Source organism: Coenobita brevimanus, chromosome 41 (genome assembly GCF_032717465.1).
Source record: "Coenobita brevimanus isolate Jiangsu-jjx chromosome 41, ASM3271746v2, whole genome shotgun sequence".
NCBI classification, from domain to species: domain Eukaryota; kingdom Metazoa; phylum Arthropoda; class Malacostraca; order Decapoda; family Coenobitidae; genus Coenobita; species Coenobita brevimanus.
In genome coordinates this window covers 19,858,795-19,881,473 of record NC_136994.1, presented here as the reverse complement: position 1 = coordinate 19,881,473, position 22,679 = coordinate 19,858,795, and the positions used below count along the sequence as shown (strand labels likewise).

The window sequence follows — 22,679 nt, the reverse complement described above, 5'->3', positions numbered from 1 at the left end:
AATTGATAGTGTGGTGAAATGCTGAAGCATGGGGGGAGAGATAGTAATAGAATGGATGTGGATGGTGTGCAGATTGGCCTGGGAAGAAGGTAGTGTGCCAGAGGATTGGAAGTCATGTATAATTATTCCCCTGTGTAAAGGAAACGGGGAAAAAGAAGTGTGTGGTAATCACAGGGGCATTTGCCTTTTTACTATAATATGAAAAGTATATGGTAGGATACTTATTTACAGAGTTAGGGAAATAACAGAGGAATTAGTAGAAGAACAGGGAGGTTTTAGGAAGGGAAGAGGTAGTGTTGATGAGATATTCATTCTTAGATCTTTAGTGGCAAAGTTTCTAGGGAAGGGAAAGAAGTTGTATGCAGCCTTCATGATTCTGGAGAAAGCATATGACAGGGTGGATAGACAAGGATTGTGGAAAGTATTAAGAATATATGGAGTAAGTGGGAAGCTGTTGAAGGCCTTGAAGAGTATGTAGGAGGATTTTTATTAGTAAAAATACTCTCAAGGTGTAAGGGTCAGTCCAGTACATTTAGCCTATATACTGACAACTATAGAGGACGTGACTGACTGCAAGAACTTGAAAATTCTTGGTGCTACTTACACCAAATACACCAAGGATAAAGATATTGCTCTGGAAACCTGTGCACTCATAATTAAGCATGGTGGCGACCACCATCCACTCACTTGATATAGTGCTGCCTACTTCCTTAGCTTTTATCATTCTTTTTCTGTGCCTGCCCTCCTCTCTTCCTATTTCTCCTATCTTTCCTGTCACTTTTTATTCCTTTTCTTTCCTTTACAGGTGGCTTTACATTGAGAGACAAGCCAAATGGTTTCCTGTAAGCCAAGAAACCATTTATATTGCTGGGTGGTAACCATATAACCAAACCATACATGCTCCCTATGTGTCAACAAGTGGGTTGGTGGAGGGTTGGTGGCCCTCCCTGTAAAACAACTAACTCCGTCAGAGAAATTACCAATATGCCGGGAATCGAACCCGGGACTCTCAGGTGAGAGCCAGACAGCATACCACTACACCACGACCAGGTAAAAGCTACCTTATGTTGTCACTGATGATTTTTCCTGTGAAAAAAATACAGGTTCTCTCTTCATTCTGACTTGCCGTAAGTGTTTGGGATAGATTAAAAGCATCTACTTGCCCGAGTGCCAGGGGGTTAACTCATCCTCTTGATGCCCACAGTGGGGGCGGAGGGACGTTGGTTACAAGATTGTGACAACGTGAGATAACTTTTACCTGGTCGTGATGTAGTGGTATGCTGCCTGGCTCTCACCTGAGAGTCCCGGGTTCGATTCCCGGCATATTGGTAATTTCTCTGATGATTTTTCCTGTGAAAAAAAAAAAAAAATACAGGTTCTCTCTTCATTCTGACTTGCCGTAAGTGTTTGGGATAGATTAAAAGCATCTACTTGCCCGAGTGCCAGGGGGTTAACTCATCCTCTTGATGCCCACAGTGGGGGCGGAGGGACGTTGGTTACAAGATTGTGACAACGTGAGTTAAAATTACCTGGTCGTGGTGTAGTGGTATGCTTCCTGGCTCTCACCTGAGAGTCCCGGGTTCGATTCCCGGCATATTGGTAATTTCTCTGATGATTTTTCCTGTGAAAAAAATACAGGTTCTCTCTTCAAACTAACTCCGTGTCAAATGGCCACCCTTTACGAGATTATGGTGTCTGGCAATACATAGATAGCTAGATAGACTTACATCTACAGTGTGGTTAAATAAAATATACATATTTCACAGCTTGCTGTGAAACATTAACTACAGGAAAACATAGCAGCAAAACTATGGATTTTTTTTTTTTTTTTAAACACCTTATATACTTTATCACTTCTGTGATGAACAGGGTGGCTTTAGGAGTGGTAGAGGATGTGTGGATCAAACATTTGCAGTGAGACAGATAGCACAGAAGGTTTGTGAGAAGGACCTTAAGGTGTTTATGGCATTTATGATCTGGAAAAAACATACAACAAAGTGGACAGAGAAGGACTGTGGAAAGTTTTGTGCATGTATGGTGTAGATGGTAAGCTGCTAGGTGTCGTCCTGAGTTTTTACGATGGTAGTGACGCATCTGCAAGGGTTACTGGGCATCCAAGCCAATGGTTCACAATCGGTGTAGGCGTGCGACAAGGCCGTGTGATGTCCCTGTGGTTGTTCTATATATGGATGGGGTGATGGGAGAATAACACAAGTAATGGAGGGGGATTGCATTGGTAATGAATGATGATGGATGTCTGTCTGTCTACCTCTTGCCAGACACCTTAATCCCGTAAGAGGTGGCCACAAACAAATCGCCTCCATGTCGCCCTGTCCCCTGACATTTCATCGCCCTGCTCCCAGCTCACACACCCCTCATTTACCTCTCCACTCCATCCCACCATCTCATCCTTGGCCTCCCCTTCCCTCTCCCCCCCTCCACCTCACTCACATACACTCTCCTCATCAGTCTTTCACTCTCCATCCTCTCCACATGGCCAAACCACCTCACTGTGTTCCTAACATTTGCTATCACGTCACTGCTGAAGGGGGTACCACTTGCAAATACTGGACAAGAACTTGGTAGATTAGTGCAGTTTTGCTGATGTCTATGCGTTGTGCCTTGAGAGTAAATGTAAAAAGGAGTAAAGTGATGGTTATTGAGGAAGAAGGTGACTCCCAGTCCATTTACAGTGAATGGAGAGAGACTGGAATTGGTGAGCGAGTTCAAATACCTGGGTACGGTGATAGAAAAGAGGAAATTGTGCAAAAGCAGTGGGAAGTAGAGTGACACAAGGAAGGAAGGAAAGTAGGCCATGATAAGAAACAGAGGCTTGAGTGTTGCAGCTGCGCGAGGCTTACATGAAGGAGTGTTAGTGCTATCTTCAACATATGGATGCGAGACTATGGTGTGGTATGAAAATGAAAAGTCATGAGTAAGAGCAATGGAGATGGGACTGCTAAGGAGTGTATGTGGAGTACAAAGGGTGGATAAGATACAAAATAATGTGATTAGCGAAAGATGTGGAGTGAGGAAGTCTGTGGACACCAGAATCGAAGAAAGCATACCGAGATTGTATGGTCATGTGGAGAGAATGGATAACAATAGAATGGAATGAAAGGTATATCTGAGGGAATTTGAAGGAGGGAGGAGAAGAGGTAGGCCAAGGAGAAGGTGGAGAGATATGGTGGATGAGTGTGCGAGGAAGAGAGGTTTGGAAGTCTGAAGCTAGGGAAATGACAAGAGATCAAGCTGGCTGGATGAATTCTGTGAGAAGTGCATGATCAGGAATTTGGCACCCCTTTCTAATATGGCAGCATCCGGACTGACTCTCAGATAAGTTTGTGTGAAGCTACAGAACACTGAAAATCTTTTTGGCATATCCAACAGAGCCAGGATTCCAGGGGCTTGAATGATGAGTGAATGGAAGCATGGCCTATTAGATTGGGAAAATTTGAGCTGTCTGGACATTGCTACTCCTCACCCTGCCCTAGGGTGGAAAAGGAGGTCCAGATGATGATGATGATGATGATGATCAATGATTATAATATACATATATAGTACACACACACACGTACATATGTAAGTTTTTGTACAATGAGTGAAGTACCTGTAGTTATCTTTTTTAAGCTCCAGTTTGCAAGTTAAGGACGGATAACCTGTAAACTTCCCATACATATATTAAATGAAATGCAAAGCTGGATAGAAAAATGTGCTGGAAAAGAAGGAAATAAAACAGCCACCATCTCCTTGTACCTGCCTTTATTCACTCCACCTGAGCCTGGAATGAGTGATTTGCATTGGTCACTTGGAATGTCAGTGAGTGAATTTAATGTTAATAACCAGATACCTCCACCAAAACAATGCCACTGTCAACATGTGGTGGTGGGTGTGTGAAGTGAGGCTGGCAGCAGTGACAAGCTGTTTGTTTACTCCTCAGGCACCTCCACGCTGCCTTCGTCGACACCTTCGATGATGTCGTGGGGATTCTGACCTTCAACGGTGCAACCAATACTCTGTGGACAAGACAATATGCGTCAATGTCATATCTAGGTCACCGTCACCAGCTTCGAGACTGTCTTCGTGATCATAATCACTATCAATTTCATTACCATAATTATTAGTCACTGTCTTCATCATCAATCACCATTTTTGTTATCAATGGCACTGACATCACAACTGCCTTCATCATCACAATCACCATTATTTGTCATCATCACTGTCAACATCTTAACCCTCTCAATCAGTTTATATTAACAAATGATACAATACCTTAATCATCCATCAAATCTTTTACTGTACCAGCAGAAGCACTTGGGCCAATAGTGAATACAAAATATAAGAGAGCAAACAAAACATCCTCAATTCCACAGGGGGTGGCTACAAATAAACCTCCATGTCTTCATGTCTCCTGCCATTTTGCTCCCCCCCCCCAACTTACACCCCTCTCTAATACCTCTCTACTCCATCCCTCTATCTCATCCTTGGTCTCCCACTCCCTCTCCCTCCTTCCTGAGCAAATCAACCACCAACCTGTGCAGTGCCAAGTACTTCCTTGAGTGTGCCGGATAATGCTTTGGCTTGCGAGCGGCCCCTCATGGTTCGCGCAATCTCTATCATCTGGTCCAGAGTTAGGTTGCCATTGTGCTTAACTGGAAGACAATATAAAGGCATTAGCTACCCACACAAATTTAAAGATGATTTGGTAATAATTTTATGAAAACCAGGTTTGATGCTATTTGAAAATTTAATAAAAAGTGTGTGTGTGTGTGTGTGTGTGTGTGTGTGTGTGTGTGTGTGTGTGTGTGTGTGTGTGTGTGTGTGTGTGTGTGTGTGTGTGTGTGTGTGTGTGTGTGTGTGTGTGTGTGTGTGTGTGTGTGTGTGTGTGTGTGTGTGTGTGTGTGTGTGTGTGTGTGTGTGTGTGTGTGTGTGTGTGTGTGTGTGTGTGTGTGTGTGTGTGTGTGTGTGTGTGTGTGTGTGTGTGTGTGTGTGTGTGTGTGTGTGTGTGTGTGTGTGTGTGTGTGTGTGTGTGTGTGTGTGTGTGTGTGTGTGTGTGTGTGTGTGTGTGTGTGTGTGTGTGTGTGTGTGTGTGTGTGTGTGTGTGTGTGTGTGTGTGTGTGTGTGTGTGTGTGTGTGTGTGTGTGTGTGTGTGTGTGTGTGTGTGTGTGTGTGTGTGTGTGTGTGTGTGTGTGTGTGTGTGTGTGTGTGTGTGTGTGTGTGTGTGTGTGTGTGTGTGTGTGTGTGTGTGTGTGTGTGTGTGTGTGTGTGTGTGTGTGTGTGTGTGTGTGTGTGTGTGTGTGTGTGTGTGTGTGTGTGTGTGTGTGTGTGTGTGTGTGTGTGTGTGTGTGTGTGTGTGTGTGTGTGTGTGTGTGTGTGTGTGTGTGTGTGTGTGTGTGTGTGTGTGTGTGTGTGAGAGAGAGAGAGAGAGAGAGAGAGAACGATAGAACTCAAAGGATGCAAACACATGCAGGCACAGACAGACAGACAGTCTACTGTATGCACTGTTGTGTAGTGACCCTGAGTAATGCTACAAAAACAGTTAATAAAGGATGCCTGGTGGTCTAGTGGGTTAAGGCACACCAAACTGTAGGGCAGTCACAGTGTACTTCTCACAAACTGTCACTCAGGAGTTAATGAGGCTGATCATCCTCACCTTCACAGGAGGGAGTAGCCTAGCCCTCAGCCCATACACTCCTGATGGAGCAAGAGGACTGGATGACAGATACACAGACCAATATAATACATGATAATCCTGACAAATACAGTAAACAACTGCTGTGGTGGCCTAGAGTAACACTAATTCAACATACTGGTTCAAGCAGCCAGGCTCTAGACCACAAACTACTCTAGGCTTCCTACTGTACCACACGCCTTTGCAAAGGCGAGTGGTGCTATAAAAGCCCTTATTCTTAATACACAAGATCCAATCTTTATCACTCCTCAACACATCTACACCCAAATGAATTTACCCAAGAAGGTATGGCCACAACTAACTGCCTCATATCCCCCCGTCCTCCACCACCAGGCTGCCTAACTCAAAACCTCCTACAGTACAAAGTTGTGCTTAAAGCTCTTAATCGTGTAAGGTATCACTGGAACAACTGGTTAAAAAATACTGTTTAGAATTTACTTACATGTAGCACTGTATTGTCCAAACCCTTTATTTTATGGATAAAAATTTTTGGTACTGAAAGCAGATGGCAATCACCACTAATTTCATGTACGAGTGGGGTGATTGACTTGGGCCATGTCTTCCTGCTCTGTGGTGCATGTGGATTTTTCTTAGTATTTTAAACCATACGTGCTCCCTACGTGTCAACAAGTGGGTTGGTGGAGGGTTAGTGCCCCTCCCCGTAAAACAAATAACTCAAAGTCAAATGGCCACCCCTTATGGGATTATGGCGTCTGGCAATAGACATAGATTTTATTTATGGTGCTTAACTGGTGGTTCCACTAACAGCTACTCAAGTGGTTCCACTAACAGCTACTCTATTATAAGTACTGGAAGCATCATCAACCATCACAACATTTTCCTATACAAATTAAAACAAAAGTTGTCAATTGTAATGATGTGGTTAACTCACTGAACTCTAAAATTTTATGCAGTATTTATTTTAGCTATTGTCAAACTTTACTCAGCTTAAGGAAACTGTAAAAGCTAAAACATTTGAACAGACCATCAAGGTGTGAGCAAGACCCCATATTAAATGACTTTTACAGCCACACCACATTACATTTAAAAGATGTCAAGAAGCGAGTTTAAGGATAAGCATATAAAAACCGTGGATGGTACCTACTGTGTTTAACCTTCTTGCGGTCACGTGGGGGTTCCTTGAGGGCCTTGATGACTAGCGAGGCAGCTGATGGAACCACCTCAACTCTGGCCTGACGGTTCTGGATTATCAGCTTCACTGTTACCTGTTGTAAAGTTACTACAGTCAATTTTTTATTGGACAGAACTGGGTCACTCCCACAAGAAAGATGCAGGCAGATCAATCACAGGTGTTCCTGGAAGATGATAATGACATATCCAACCATTCTACACTGCTGCAGACTGTACTATCATGTGGGCTGCTGACAGATCACATCTAACAGTTACATGTTTTCTGTGACTGATGACAGAACATGTCTAACTTTCCTGTACGACTACTAACTGCAATATGAAATGAGATGCAGGCAGATTACATAACAACAGGCATTCCATTGTGGTAAAAAGTGACAACATAAGGGGCACCTATATAACCGAGTGGTACAGCTGCCCTGTTATACAAACATTTTTACTCCCTCCACACCCCTCCAGAAGCCAGATAGTGGACAGCAGGAGAAGGCAACTTCAGCCTGCAGTCCACTGGGTTCACAGTCCCATAAGCCTCTGGTTGCAACTACTACAAGCAATCCATAGGCAACTTTCAGAAATATGGGGTTTCTTCACACCTTCATGCAGTTTTAACAGTAGAGGAGCCAAAGGTTACAGTCTGGGGTTAACTGGCACCACCACAGATTTGCTTTTCCTATGTATCACTGATAATTACAATGAGCTCTAAGGGACTACTCTTGGCCATCAATTGAGCCGAGAGGGAACAGCTATCTTCAGCATGGTAAGGTAAAAGCCCCATAACGTAACATAGCATACCTTCAGACCTTTCCAATCCCCCGTGGCCTTCATGATGTCGTCTCCCACCTTCTTTGGGGAGAGACCCAGGGGACCGATTTTGGGGGCCAGGGACGATGTGGCAGCCATCTCACCCCCCACACATCGCAGGCACACTGATGGAAGACAAACGAACCGCCTCAACCCTCAGATTCCATCTTATTCTTGCAACCTCAATATTCTGGTCAACTCAGGGGAACAAATTAGTTAAAAAGACATGCAATGAATTGTTCCACTCCCAAGTTCAATAAAATCAAGCGATGCAAGAATAAGATGAGAATTGTAGGGTTGGTAAGTAGCTGAATATTTTACCTTGTACCCTCACCACATTACTGAAGCTACTTGAGGGTGAAGAAGATGGCTCTTTGAAGTACCTGCTGTAGCAGATGGATCCTAGAGAGGAGTGTGCTAGGTACCAAAGGGCACAAGGAGCAGGTTAGCACCAGGCAGGAATAGTGTGCAGTTAGCGGGTAGGAGTCGGATGCCATTAGGTAGGAGCAGTGTGCTACCATAGAGCAGGAGAAGCAGGGCGTAATTGGGTGGGAGTGTGCTACCAATGGGTGGGAGGCATGGGCTACCAACAGGCAGGTGTGGGATATAACTGGACTGGATATTAGGTTATTTTGTTTCAACAGTGGCCTAGATGGTGGTTAGTTCAAGACTGTCCATGGATATCCCAGTTACAACTCAACCATCTTTGAGATTGGAGCATCAAGTGAAGAGAACAGCCTGGTCACAGTACAGACCCATCTCAGCAGCATCGTTAACAGGTGGAATAATACAAAGTGTAACTAACCATATTTGTGATTAAATTGTGGAGTAAATACTGTATAGTAAATGACTTTTGTGGCAAAGGGTCTATGGTTCTGAAGGGACGCTGAAGACTGATTTTTGTCTCTGCATGGAAATGGAGGCAACTAACAAACAAATTTAACAAGACTAAGACTAGAGATCAAGGGACCAAGAGCAAAACTCACAGCGTGTCGAGGGCAACATAAGAAGTGGTAAGTCTACATCAAATTAATCACAGTGTGCTGGCTTAAAATAACAGTAACAGTGAGTAAAATATCACAGTCCCCAAAACAAAAACAAGACAATGTTCATCATCATCATCATCCGGATCTCCTTTCCCACCCTAGGGCAGGGTGAGGAGTAGCAACATCCAGACAGCCCAAGTTTGCCCAATCCAATGGGCCATGCTTCCTTTTACTCATCATTCAAGCCTCCAGAATCCTGGTTGTATCTGATATCTATCTATCTATCTATCTATTGCCAGATGCCTCAATCCTGTTAGGGGTGGCCACAAACAAATCGCCTCCAAGTCGCCCTGTCCCCCGCCATTTCACTGCCCTGCTCCCAACTCACACCCCCCCTCTCTCATATACCTCTCCACCCCATCCCTCCATCTCATCCTTGACCTCCCCCTCCCTCTTCCCCCCTCCACCTCACTCACATACACTCTCTTCGTCAGTCTTTCACCCTCCATATATATATACACACATTTTCCAAGATATCTTACCGATTGCGACAGGCAGAGTGATGGTGGAGGGTGGCAGAGGGAAGGAAGTCACATGTCACAAGCATACTGAGACACACACACCAGCAAAACACCCGCAATTTCTCACATTATTATATATACAGTATACAGTAAGACACTTCAACGGACTAATTGGGGCCGAAACCATTCCGAAAAATGCGAAATTCCGAAAAAGCGGCATCCGGACTTCCCCCTGCTAATCCAGACTTTTTCCGATATATCAGACATTAGTCCGGATTGCATGAACACTGTATTTTCAAACTGTTTTGATTACCATTGTGGTATTATGCTGTGTTATAACCACTGTATAATCAAATGGTATAATATATATAATACCTGTACTGTACTGTACACTGCTAAATGATGCCTTACTTACCTCATTGTGGTGAACACAGCTGAAGTGGTCAGGAAGTCCGGACTGCTTCTAGCTTTATCGGACTTTTTCCGATATATAGGAATTTAGTCTGGCAGCTCCTCTAGTCCGATAAAAGCGAAATCCGGTCTACTGAAGTCTGTTATATCGAGGTTTCACTGTATGTATATATTATATATATATATATATACTTTCTAAGATAACTTACTGACTGTGAGGGCGAAGGGTGGCAGAGGGGAGGAAACCGCCCGCGATTTTTCAAAATTTGCTAAATCTACTACAGTGGTGACCGGGGGTGTAGAGCAGGTTTTGCTAGACAGACTACGGTCATCACCCAGAATTAAGGAGTTAATGGGTAAGTACTCTCCACATGGGCCTGTGATGTGTAGTGCTGTCTCGGTAGTCCTGATACGGTAAGACCAGTGAATATGCTGAACTCTGTGCCACGTTGACATCTGCGGTACCAAAACGTTAGCAAGGTGAGGACTGGTGTCGGGAGAATCTCAGCCATTTTGGATGTTGGAGTGAATCTTCGAGACTGCACTGCCATCAGTACAATTCCTTTCACAACCCCCACAGTGTAATGGCTTTCCCCATCACCACCAGTGAAAAGACAGGAATAATTAAACATTCATTATTTACTGCAAGGTGGTGCAGTATTGGCCAGTACTAAGTGGTGAAAATGCTAAACTTGCTGTCTTAGGTCATGGATCGTAAGCTTCTAAGTCACACTCCTAAACTTCCCTACAATGTGATCCTTTTAACTATCACCACCAAAGATTAGATAGGAATAAAAGTGAATTAAACATTCAGTATTTACTGCAAAGTGGTGCAGTATCGGCCAGTAGTAGGGGGTACTCAACCATACCGCGTGAAACAGGCAGAGCATTTACTTCTCAAAGTGCAAATATAAGTGCTGTAGCAGGGGGAAATTATTATAACTGACACATGAAGTGAGTACAGAAAATCAAAGAGCTATTCTTTTCCCACACACCTACAGAGCATAGTTGTGCTATGAAAAGAGCAGAAAGCCCTAAGGGGAGCCACATGAACAGGGTGATGACTCATCCTTACAATAATGAGTAAGGAAAGGTCAAAGGTTTACTGGAAAATTCCAGGTATTCGAAGGTAGGCTGGGCAGTGTTACAATCAGCACTCCAGTCAGTGCTGCCAGCACTAGCCAGCAAGTCCAAGGTCACTGGAAGTGGCGCATGCTCAGATAAGCCCCCAAAACACGGAAAACCAGTCACCTGAAGATGTGGGGATATTTTCATGTGAAAGAGCAAGTGTTGATGGGTCTTCTGTATCTTTCATTTTTTCTCTACCTATTACAGTTTGGCAAATATTAGGGTTGGAATCAAGGGTATTTTTGCCAAAATCACAAAACTCCTGTAGCGAGGAGTGGGTGAGGTCGGAAAACCCCCGACGTGGAGGGGTAAAATCTACCCCAAGATACAATACCCCACCTGGACAGAGTTTTTACTTAACCAATTCCATCGTTAAACTGGGATATGCCTGTACAAGGGAAATTAAATCAACTTATGCAGCCTCTTGGCCAACCTTACAAAGTTGTCACAATGGTGGAGGAGGAATATCCAAGGCTTACACTGAACCAGTTTCTTCAAGACAGCAAGCAAAAGAAGCTTTACCGTGTTGTGGATGCACAATAAAACAGAGAAGCTGTTATGCCAGCATTCATGGGTGTGGGGATGAAGTACAGTGTGTGGTGACATGTCGTCTTCACTACAACTCAGTAACTTGTATCGTTAAACTGGGGTATGCCCGTACAAAGGAAGTCGTCACGCGATACAAAAATGCACAGACCCAGGGTCATATAATTATGTCTAGTATATGAAAGGTGGTGTAATATCAGCTAGTGAGTGGTACTGATAGCAAACTCTCTCTTCTAAGAGTCATGGATGGTACACTAACAAGTCAACAGTTTTCGCAGCGTGACTTGGAAAACTTAGAACATGACATGAGATCGCTTGACATCATATGTCCAGCAGGGAACCAGTTTGTTGATATAACAATATTTTCACCCCCAGAAATCAAAAACACACTGAAGGCAAATAGAACTGCTTGACAGTACAAGGACAGACAGACAGGCAGTACAAGGGGAGTAGCCAGGTGATTCAACAAAGGACAGAGAACCCAGATCTGGTACCGTAATAACACTAAGAGACCCAGATTAGACGATAATATGGAGTCTCTCAGCCAAATTTCCTCCACAGTCATCACAGTGGTGACGGCAGAACATCCGAGACTTACGCTTCGCCAGTTTCTTTGCGAGGGCAAGCCAAAGAATCTTTACCATGTGCAGGCTATAGTTACACACGTGACCCCTGCATTCCCTAACAACTGTCATCTCTGCAGTGATAATGAAAGTAAGTGATTCTCAGCTGACTTCCAGTTATATTTCATTCTTCACAGCTGACATATTTTGTGTAACAGATTGAGACAATTCCTTCAGTTCTGAATTTTAGTACCAGTCATGAGCCAGAACTGGTCATCTGGTTAGGTTCACTCAAGAAGAGGATTAACAACAAGAGAACCTTTTTAATGCCATAGAAGAGGCTATCTATACTTCAGACATGAATGTGGTAAAGCTAGTCATTAAAATACTACAAGACTGAGGAGTTCATTTACCCCAAATGACAGTGGGCCTCAGTACCCATGGCGAGTTCCTGTCAATCAAGAAAATGATCAAGAACTTTAAGAGAACAATTTGAATGCCATACAAGAGGCAAAATTTGACAAAGCAGTTAAAAAAAAATAAAAAAAAGTACCCCGAAAAGGATTACATCTTGAACCGAGGTGACATTCTAGATGACAGTGATCTGGCAAATCACCATCTGTTTTGGAGCAAGAATTGGTAGGGTAAGTGTCCTGTGTTCTGGCAAATCACCCTCTGTTTTGGAGCAAGAATTGGTAGGGTAAGTGTCCTGTGTTCTGGTGAATCACCCTCTGTTTTGAAGCAAGAATTGGTAGGGTAAGTGTCCTGTGTTCTCGTGAATCACCCTCTGTTTTGAAGCAAGAATTGGTAGGGTAAGTGTCCTGTGTTCTGGTGAATCACCCTCTGTTTTGGAGTATGCCCGTACAAAGGAAGTCGTCACGCGATACAAAAATGCACAGACCCAGGGTCATATAATTATGTCTAGTATATGAAAGGTGGTGTAATATCAGCTAGTGAGTGGTACTGATAGCAAACTCTCTCTTCTAAGAGTCATGGATTGTACATTCAGAAGTCAACAGTTTTCGCAGCGTGACTTGGAGAACTTAGAACGTGACATGAGATCGCTTGACATCATATGTCCAGCAGGGAACCAGTCCGTGGATGTAACAATATTTTCACCCCCAGAAATCACCAACACACTGAAGGCAAATAGAACTGCTTGACAGTACAAGGACAGACAGACAGGCAGTACAAGGGGAGTAGCCAAGTGATTCAACAAAAGACAAGAGAACCCAGATCTGGTACCGTAATAACACTAAGAGACCCAGATTAGACGATAATATGGAGTCTCTCAGACAAATTTCCTCCACAGTCATCACAGTGGTGACGGCAGAACATCCGAGACTTACGCTTCGCCAATTTCTTTGCGAGGGCAAGCCAAAGACAGCAAGCAAAAGAAGCTTTACCGTGCTGTGGATGCACAATAAAACAGAGAAGCTGTTATGCCAGCATTCATGGGTGTGGGGATGAAGTACAGTGTGTGGTGACATGTCATCTTCACAACAACTCAGTAACTTGTATCGTTAAACTGGGGTATGCCCGTACAAAGGAAGTCGTCACGCGATACAAAAATGCACAGACCCAGGGTCATATAATTATGTCTAGTATGTGAAAGGTGGTGCAATATCAGCTAGTGAGTGGTACTGATAGCAAACTCTCTCTTCTAAGAGTCATGGATGGTACACTAACAAGTCAACAGTTTTCGCAGCGTGACTTGGAGAACTTAGAACATGACATGAGATCGCTTGACATCATATGTCCAGCAGGGAACCAATTTGTTGATATAACAATATTTTCACCCCCAGAAATCATCAACACACTGAAGGCAAATAGAACTGCTTGACAGTACAAGGACAGACAGACAGGCAGTACAAGGGGAGTAGCCAGGTGATTCAACAAAGGACAGAGAACCCAGATCTGGTACCGTAATAACACTAAGAGACCCAGATTAGACGATAATATGGAGTCTCTCAGCCAAATTTCCTCCACAGTCATCACAGTGGTGACGGCAGAACATCCGAGACTTACGCTTCGCCAGTTTCTTTGCGAGGGCAAGCCAAAGAATCTTTACCATGTGCAGGCTATAGTTACACACGTGACCCCTGCATTCCCTAACAACTGTCATCTCTGCAGTGATAATGAAAGTAAGTGATTCTCAGCTGACTTCCAGTTATATTTCATTCTTCACAGCTGACATATTTTGTGTAACAGATTGAGACAATTCCTTCAGTTCTGAATTTTAGTACCAGTCATGAGCCAGAACTGGTCATCTGGTTAGGTTCACTCAAGAAGAGGATTAAGAACAAGAGAACCTTTTTAATGCCATAGAAGAGGCTATCTATACTTCAGACATGAATGTGGTAAAGCTAGTCATTAAAATACTACAAGACTGAGGAGTTCATTTACCCCAAATGACAGTGGGCCTCAGTACCCATGGCGAGTTCCTGTCAATCAAGAAAATGATCAAGAATTTTAAAAGAGAACAATTTGAATGCCATTGAAGAGGCAAAATTTGACAAAGCAGTTAAAAAGTAAAAATAAAAAAAAAGTACCCCGAAAAGGATTACATCTTGAACCAAGGTGACATTCTAGATGACACAGTGATCTGGTGAATCACCCTCTGTTTTGGAGCAAGAATTGGTAGGGTAAGTGTCCTGTGTTCTGGTGAATCACCCTCTGTTCTGGAGCAAGAATTGGTAAGGTAAGTGTCTTGTGTTCTCGTGAATCACCCTCTGTTTTGAAGCAAGAATTGGTAGGGTAAGTGTCCTGTGTTCTGGTGAATCACCCTCTGTTTTGAAGCAAGAATTGGTAGGGTAAGTGTCTTGTGTTCTGGTGAATCACCCTCTGTTTTGAAGCAAGAATTGGTAGGGTAAGTGTCCTGTGTTCTGGTGAATCACCCTCTGTTTTGAAGCAAGAATTGGTAGGGTAAGTGTCCTGTGTTCTGGTGAATCACCCTCTGTTTTGGAGTATGCCCGTACAAAGGAAGTCGTCACGCGATACAAAAATGGACAGACCCAGGGTCATATAATTGTCTAGTATATGCAAGGTTGTGCAATATCAGCCAGTGAGTGGTACTAATGGCAAACTCTCTCTTCTAAGAGTCATGGATGGTACACTAACAAGTCAACAGTTTTCGCAGCGTGACTTGGAGGACTTAGAATGTGTCATGAGATCGCTTTACATCATATGTCCAGCAGGGAACCAATTTGTTGATGTAACAATATTTTCACCCCCAGAAATCATCAACACACTGAAGGCAAATAGAACTGCTTGACAGTACAAGGACAGACAGACAGGCAGTACAAGGGGAGTAGTCAGGTGATTCAACAAAGGACACAGAACCCAGATCTGGTACCGTAATAACACTAAGAGACCCAGATTAAATGATAATATGGAGTCTCTCAGCCAAATTTCCTCCACAGTCATCACAGTGGTGACGGCAGAACCTCCGAGACTTACGCTTCGCCAGTTTCTTTGCGAGGGCAAGCCAAAGACAGCAAGCAAAAGAAGCTTTACCGTGTTGTGGATGCACAATAAAACAGAGAAGCTGTTATGCCAGCATTCATGGGTGTGGGGATGAAGTACAGTGTGTGGTGACATGTCGTCTTCACTACAACTCAGTAACTTGTATCGTTAAACTGGGGTATGCCCGTACAAAGGAAGTCGTCACGCGATACAAAAATGGACAGACCCAGGGTCATATAATTATGTCTAGTATATGAAAGGTGGTGTAATATCAGCTAGTGAGTGGTACTGATAGCAAACTCTCTTCTAAGAGTCATGGATGGTACACTAACAAGTCAACAGTTTTCGCAGCGTGACTTGGAGAACTTAGAACGTGACATGAGATCGCTTGACATCATATGTCCAGCAGGGAACCAGTTTGTGGATGTAACAATATTTTCACCCCCAGAAATCAACACACTGAAGGCAAATAGAACTGCTTGACAGTACAAGGACAGACAGACAGGCAGTACAAGGGGAGTAGCCAGGTGATTCAACAAAGGACAGAGAACCCAGATCTGGTACCGTAATAACACTAAGAGACCCAGATTAGACGATAATATGGAGTCTCTCAGCCAAATTTCCTCCACAGTCATCACAGTGGTGACGGCAGAACATCCGAGACTTACGCTTCGCCAGTTTCTTTGCGAGGGCAAGCCAAAGAATCTTTACCATGTGCAGGCTATACTTACACACGTGACCCCTGCATTCCCTAACAACTGTCATCTCTGCAGTGATAATGAAAGTAAGTGATTCTCAGCTGACTTCCAGTTATATTTCATTCTTCACAGCTGACATATTTTGTGTAATAGATTGAGACAATTCCTTCAGTTCTGAATTTTAGTACCAGTCATGAGCCAGAACTGGTCATCTGGTTAGGTTCACTCAAGAAGAGGATTAAGAACAAGAGAACCTTTTTAATGCCATAGAAGAGGCTATCTATACTTCAGACATGAATGTGGTAAAGCTAGTCATTAAAATACTACAAGACTGAGGAGTTCATTTACCCCAAATGACAGTGGGCCTCAGTACCCATGGCGAGTTCCTGTCAATCAAGAAAATGATCAAGAACTTTAAGAGAACAATTTGAATGCCATACAAGAGGCAAAATTTGACAAAGCAGATAGTTATATTAAAAAAAAAAAAAAAAAAAAAAAAAAAAAAAAAAAAAGTACCCCGAAAAGGATTACATCTTGAACCAAGGTGACATTCTAGATGACACAGTGATCTGGTGAATCACCCTCTGTTTTGGAGCAAGAATTGGTAGGGTAAGTGTCCTGTGTTCTGGTGAATCACCCTCTGTTCTGGAGCAAGAATTGGTAGGGTAAATGTCCTGTGTTCTGGTTAATCACCCTCTGTTTTGGAGCAAGAATTGGTAGGGTAAATGTCCTGTGTTCTGGTGAATCACCCTCTGTTTTGAAGCAAGAATTGGTAGGGTAAGTGTCCTGTGTTCTGGTGAATCACCCTCTGTTTTGAAGCAAGAATTGGTAGGGTAAATGTCCTGTGTTCTGGTGAATCACCCTCTGTTTTGAAGCAAGAATTGGTAGGGTACGTGTCCTGTGTTCTGGTGAATCACCCTCTGTTTTGGAGTATGCCCGTACAAAGAAGTCGTCACGCGAAACAAAAATGGACAGACCCAGGGTCATATAATTATGTCTAGTATATGCAAGGTGGTGCAATATCAGCTAGTGAGTGGTACTGATAGCAAACTCTCTCTTCTAAGAGTCATGGATTGTACATTCAGAAGTCAACAGTTTTCGCAGCGTGACTTGGAGGACTTAGAACATGACATGAGATCACTTTACATCATATGTCCAGCAGGGAACCAATTTGTTGATGTAACAATATTTTCACCCCCAGAAATCATCAACACACTGAAGGCAAATAGAACTGCTTGACAGTACAAGGACAGACAGACAGGCAGTACAAGGGGAGTAGCCAGGTGATTCAACAAAGGACAGAGAACCCAGATCTGGTACTGTAATAACACTAAGAGACCCAGATTAGACGATAATATGGAGTCTCTCAGCCAAATTTCCTCCACAGTCATCACAGTGGTGACGGCAGAACATCCGAGACTTACGCTTCGCCAGTTTCTTTGCGAGGGCAAGCCAAAGACAGCAAGCAAAAGAAGCTTTACCGTGCTGTGGATGCACAATAAAACAGAGAAGCTGTTATGCCAGCATTCATGGGTGTGGGGATGAAGTACAGTGTGTGGTGACATGTCGTCTTCACTACAACTCAGTAACTTGTATCGTTAAACTGGGGTATGCCCGTACAAAGGAAGTCGTCACGCGATACAAAAATGGACAGACCCAGGGTCATATAATTATGTCTAGTATATGCAAGGTGGTGTAATATCAGCTAGTGAGTGGTACTGATAGCAAACTCTCTCTTCTAAGAGTCATGGATTGTACATTCAGAAGTCAACAGTTTTCGCAGCGTGACTTGGAGAACTTAGAACGTGACATGAGATCGCTTGACATCATATGTCCAGCAGGGAACCAGTTTGTGGATGTAACAATATTTTCACCCCCAGAAATCAACACACTGAAGGCAAATAGAACTGCTTGACAGTACAAGGACAGACAGACAGGCAGTACAAGGGGAGTAGCCAGGTGATTCAACAAAGGACAGAGAACCCAGATCTGGTACTGTAATAACACTAAGAGACCCAGATTAGACGATAATATGGAGTCTCTCAGCCAAATTTCCTCCACAGTCATCACAGTGGTGAAGGCAGAACATCCGAGACTTACGCTTCGCCAGTTTCTTTGCGAGGGCAAGCCAAAGAAGCTTTATCATGTGCAGGCTATAGTTACAGAGGTGACTCCACAGTCATCACAGTGGTGATGAGTGCGCAGAAAGTGAGTCTTGGCAAAATATGCACGATGCTGGGCAGCCCTTACTCAAGTGATGGTTAGGTCAGTTTTTGCTTGACTGGTAAAGAGGCCTTTCAAGAGGCTTAGTGGCACTCCTTGGTGGTTTAAATTTTTATAAGGAGTATTAGGGGGAAAAACTAGTTGGTTAGGTTAGATTAGAATGCACTGATGTGCCCAGTCCGCGATGTCGTATAAAATACACCATCTTGGGTGTGTTATGGCAGACATATTTGTAATAACTTATCTTTAAATATATTTTTAACGAAAAATATGGGGCTCCTAGAACCTAACCCCCTATTTTACATGTAAATAGAGTAATCCCCGTAATATCAGGACGCCCAATTTCCAGACATCCCCAATTACCGGACATTTTCGTCCCGAGATCCATTATTCCCAAAAAGGGCCAAAAACCGCAAAAAATTTAAAAAAAAAATCCGACTTTTTCCCGGCCGTAATTTGAACTTGGCGTGCACGACGTGGGCCTGCTGTGTTTTGGTGCATCGTTCCGCCGCCGTCCACCAGAGCGCCCCTGCATCCTCCCTACTTACCGCCCGTCTCTCATTGTGTGTGCACGCTCGTCGTCATGGCCGCCCACGTGCTCGCTTTTGTGGTGGTGCTTTACCTGCTGCAGGTACTCCTGCTGCTCTGGTGCCTCTTCTTCGTGTGTGTGATGATGGCCCCGCCGCCTAAGAAGAGAAAGAGAGTGGTTTTGACTCTGGAGAAGAAGAGGGAGATATTGGACGAGGTGGATGCGGGATGGTCTTCCTCACGCATCCTTCATGAATTCAACCTGGCCCGATCTTTGTTTGATATCAAGAGATCCCGAGACAAACTCATGTAGTACACTGCTGACTTCTCATCGAAAACCAAACGCAATGTGGAGAGGAAGATTATGTTTTCTCCCAAGTATGCAGAAATCGATCGCTCCACATTGACTGGGTATCGACAGCAACATGCTGCTGGTGTGATGGTGTGTGGCACGGAGGTGAAGGCTGCTGCTGAGAAGTTCGCAAGGCTTCACGACGTCCTAGACTTCCAGGCATCCGAAGGTTGGCTCTTTGCGTTCAAGTTACGACATGGCCTTACCAACCACAAGTCTCATGGCGAAGCTCTGGACGCCAACGAGGATGGAGTAGAAGAGTTTCAGCACAAGGTGAAGCGCTTGATCGACAGGGAGGGCCTCACTCTCGGTCAAGTCTACAACGCTGACAAAACTGGTTTATGAACTATTCTAACTAAGACTTACCTTTTAAGCCTAGTTTGAGCTCGGGAAGCAAATTTTGTAGGGGTAGTCAATAGTGGCTTAGGCTGTCGCTCGGTAATGGATGAATGTTGCGCTATATTGGCTGGTGCAGGCATGTGCATTCAGTCTATGTCAGGCCCTAGATTAGGCCTAGGTTAGGTTAGTTTGGGTTAGTTTAATGCAAAATAGCGTGTTTTAAAAATCATGATCTTGATTTTGGGGGATAAACCCACTTTTGGAAATCTTACTCAAAATTCCAAAAGGGGGATTTTCCCCCCAAAATGAGGGTCAAAACTAATTAAAGCACAGTATTTTGCACTGGATACCATAAAAATAATAAAAGAAAATGTTGGTTACTTCTAAAAATTTACCAAAAAGTCCCTGCACTCACAACTAGGTCACATCCTGTTCGACTATATTGAATAACTACAATTCAGGTGTGGGCTGCCCTACTTCTTGAAAAGCAGATTCCTACCGAGTATGTTAATTGTAATAGGGTAGCCAACCAGGTGAGTAAACCATGGTGTGCAAAAAAAAAAAAAAAAAAAAAAATCTAATTTTATTATAAAATTTTATTTTATTACAACCTTGAAAATAAACATGCAGGGCATCATCTGGTGAAAAAGAACAAACAATCTCTCTCTCTCTCTCTCTCTCTCTCTCTCTCTCTCCGCCTTTGCATACGGCCATACATAAGTTTACACAGGGGAGTAGTGAACACATGAAATCAAATTTCTTTTTTGTTTAATATAAACTTGAAGATTAACATCAAGGGCATCATATGGTTTAAAAAAAAAAAAAACATCTCTCCATATTTGCATAGCGCCATGCACAAGTTTGCATAAGAGTCAAGTTGTTTACAGCGATGCACGGCCAGCACAGCCCAAGCTGTGGTTCGCAAGACAACGCTACGCAGCCTGAGCTGCGGCTTACAATCCACGGGTTATGAGGTAAGTCAATAAAACCATCGAGTAGCTGTGGCAATCCAAGAATAATAATTTCCAACCTGTGAAACTCATTTCAATAGTAAATGCGGAAAGGCCGCACCCGTTTATTAGAATTCTAAAAAGCTTCAATTTTAAGCACAATAGCACTCTTCACTCCGACTGGGGCATGCTAACCACTAAACCAATTAACACTCGCTGTTCTCATGCAATTCTACTTACGAACCGTCACACTATTCCCAAGTTTGAGGCGCTATAAAGTCCTGAGGACCTAGCTCTTTTGGTGGAAAAACAAAAAATCAACCATTTTTGTTATTATTGAGTACAGCACTGCCTCAGGCACAACCACCTGCTCCCATCACATGCCAGCAAAGTATCGCAATATTTAAAAGACATCCAACACCTACCTGTCTTAACTTCGGTTGGATCGAATTTTGGCGGCATTGTTGTTCGCTTTTAGGGTTACTAGAAGGCTCCAACGGGCTTTGGGACGAGGTGGTGGATGAACTATTACAGAACTACCACAGAGTTACACCGTCGTCACGAAGCCGCTGAGGAAATGAAAGAGTGTAAACAAATGGCCGAGTACGTGGAACCTCGTACCTAAACCATTATCGTTGTTGTACTCTTATATTAACAATAACTTTCATAATCCTGACAAATTATCTTTGACATTCACGCATATCAGTAAAAATTATTAGGCTATAATAAAGTATCAACAGTAGCTACCATTATCCAAACATGAACAAATTTATATCGTATATAGTTTTATTTACATTTCTGACAATTTTTATTTCAGACACCAATAACCAATATTATAACACCAGCAATCCTATATGAATTATAAGCCATGACTGTATGCTCCACACAAAACAAGGGATAGTTTGCTTTTTTTTTTTTTATGAGGTGAAACGTAAATGCTTTTTCTTTAGTACTGGCCGTTGAACAGCATATAAGATCCATTTCGGTAAAAAGCCTTGTATATTGAGTGAATACTGAAAGCCGAGAAAAGTAGATATTTTCTATTTTCGTAGAGTACGAGTTCTCTATATAGTAAGTTTGGTTTGTAAGTACAGTCATAACGAAAACATGCATTATAAGCTGTCATTACATGCCCAGTCTAGATACCTCATGACCAAATATTATAAAACAGAAAAGGATGAACATAAAACTAGAACCGGCACAAGAAGTAAAAGTGAAAGATGCTGTGAAAGTCTATAAATGCTTACGAGTGATATGTGTTGAAGTTACGGGAGTATTGTGTGAAGGTATAGATATAACCACCCTCCTTTCGAGGGGTTGGGAGGGAAATTAGTGAAGTTTGTATGACCAGGCTGTGGAGTCGCCCAGTTTTATAGGGGTTAAGACTTCCCTCTCCATAGGATGGTGACATTTCTGTATGCAAGAGGCGTGATAGGTCAAGGACGAAGTGAATGGATATTGTAAACTAGTGTAAGAAAGGCTGAACTAGTTTGTAGAATTTGGGTGGCAAAGCGTGGAATTTATGGGCAAGGGTACTTACGGCTAGAGATAAAGTTGGACGGATGAAATTTATTCGCAGGAGCACAGAAAGGTTTGCCACATTTTTCTTTTTTAAAAGATTATACTTGATGGAAAAAACTATCTGCTTCTATATAGTCTAGTGGTACTTGTAGTTCCAGGTTCATCTGAAACGCAAAGTCTTTGGGCTGTAAGGTGAAGGTGCCCTGCTACATCAGCCCATCCTCCTCGGTTTTTTAATCCTATTCAAGGCAGTCCCTCTTACTGGGGCGTTCTAACCACCAGGTACCAGAGGATAAAACTATATGCACCTGAAAACACAGACTATAACAGCTGTCCTTACGGAGCATATGTGATACCTTTACTTACCACATAGGAAGAAAAGAATCTCCTTGGCTGTTGTTCATTTCAACCCTCTAGACTGACTGTACCTGGCCATCATATAAGCGAGAATGGCAGTTACAGGTAAGAATAAGCCTCACTGGTTAGGCTACTAATCAACCTTCCAGGCTGACTACTCTTGGCCAACTGAGCTGAAAACTGCTGCAAGACCATACGTTTCTTCGCCGGGTTAGAAAATGCTCGGGAAGGTTCCAGTGTTCTCAAATAGTGTTCAGAATCATTCGAAGCAGTTAGGAGCAACATTAGCCCTTTGCAGTATATTTCACGTAGCCCACTGGAAGAAAAATACTGTGCTCCGAATCTACATAATTACCATACTATTAGTTCTTGACCAGCACCAAATTTTTTAGTTCTTTCACCTTAACTTGGCCCAAATTTTCGTCTTTTTGCAGTTTATTTCACGTATC

At 43.2% G+C, this 22,679-nt stretch overlaps 1 protein-coding gene across 1 annotated transcript; it reads right to left on the bottom strand.

Moving 5' to 3' along the window:
• Positions 1-3,745: 3,745 nt before the first annotated feature.
• On the bottom strand, positions 3,746-20,924 carry LOC145397509 (large ribosomal subunit protein uL11-like). Its single transcript, XM_080270578.1, has 5 exons — positions 20,778-20,924; positions 7,634-7,767; positions 6,798-6,918; positions 4,534-4,652; positions 3,746-4,016 (listed from the first exon to the last, which is right to left on the bottom strand). Exons 1-5 carry the CDS (start codon positions 20,812-20,814, stop codon positions 3,930-3,932), a joined length of 498 nt encoding a protein of 165 aa, XP_080126704.1. The 5' UTR covers positions 20,815-20,924; the 3' UTR covers positions 3,746-3,929.
• Positions 20,925-22,679: the final 1,755 nt, after the last annotated feature.

What these genes read in the sequence shown, in the direction of transcription:
- LOC145397509 (XM_080270578.1), bottom strand. Translation starts at nt 20,814, where the DNA reads ATGCCGCCAAAATTCGATCCAACCGAAGTTAAGACAG. An exon ending in TCCAACCGAAGTTAAGACAG is followed by an intron (nt 7,768 to 20,777) that starts GTAGGTGTTGGA and finishes GTCTTCCATCAG; the next exon opens with TGTGCCTGCGATGTGTGGGG. An exon ending in CCGCAAGAAGGTTAAACACA is followed by an intron (nt 4,653 to 6,797) that starts GTAGGTACCATC and finishes ATTGTCTTCCAG; the next exon opens with TTAAGCACAATGGCAACCTA.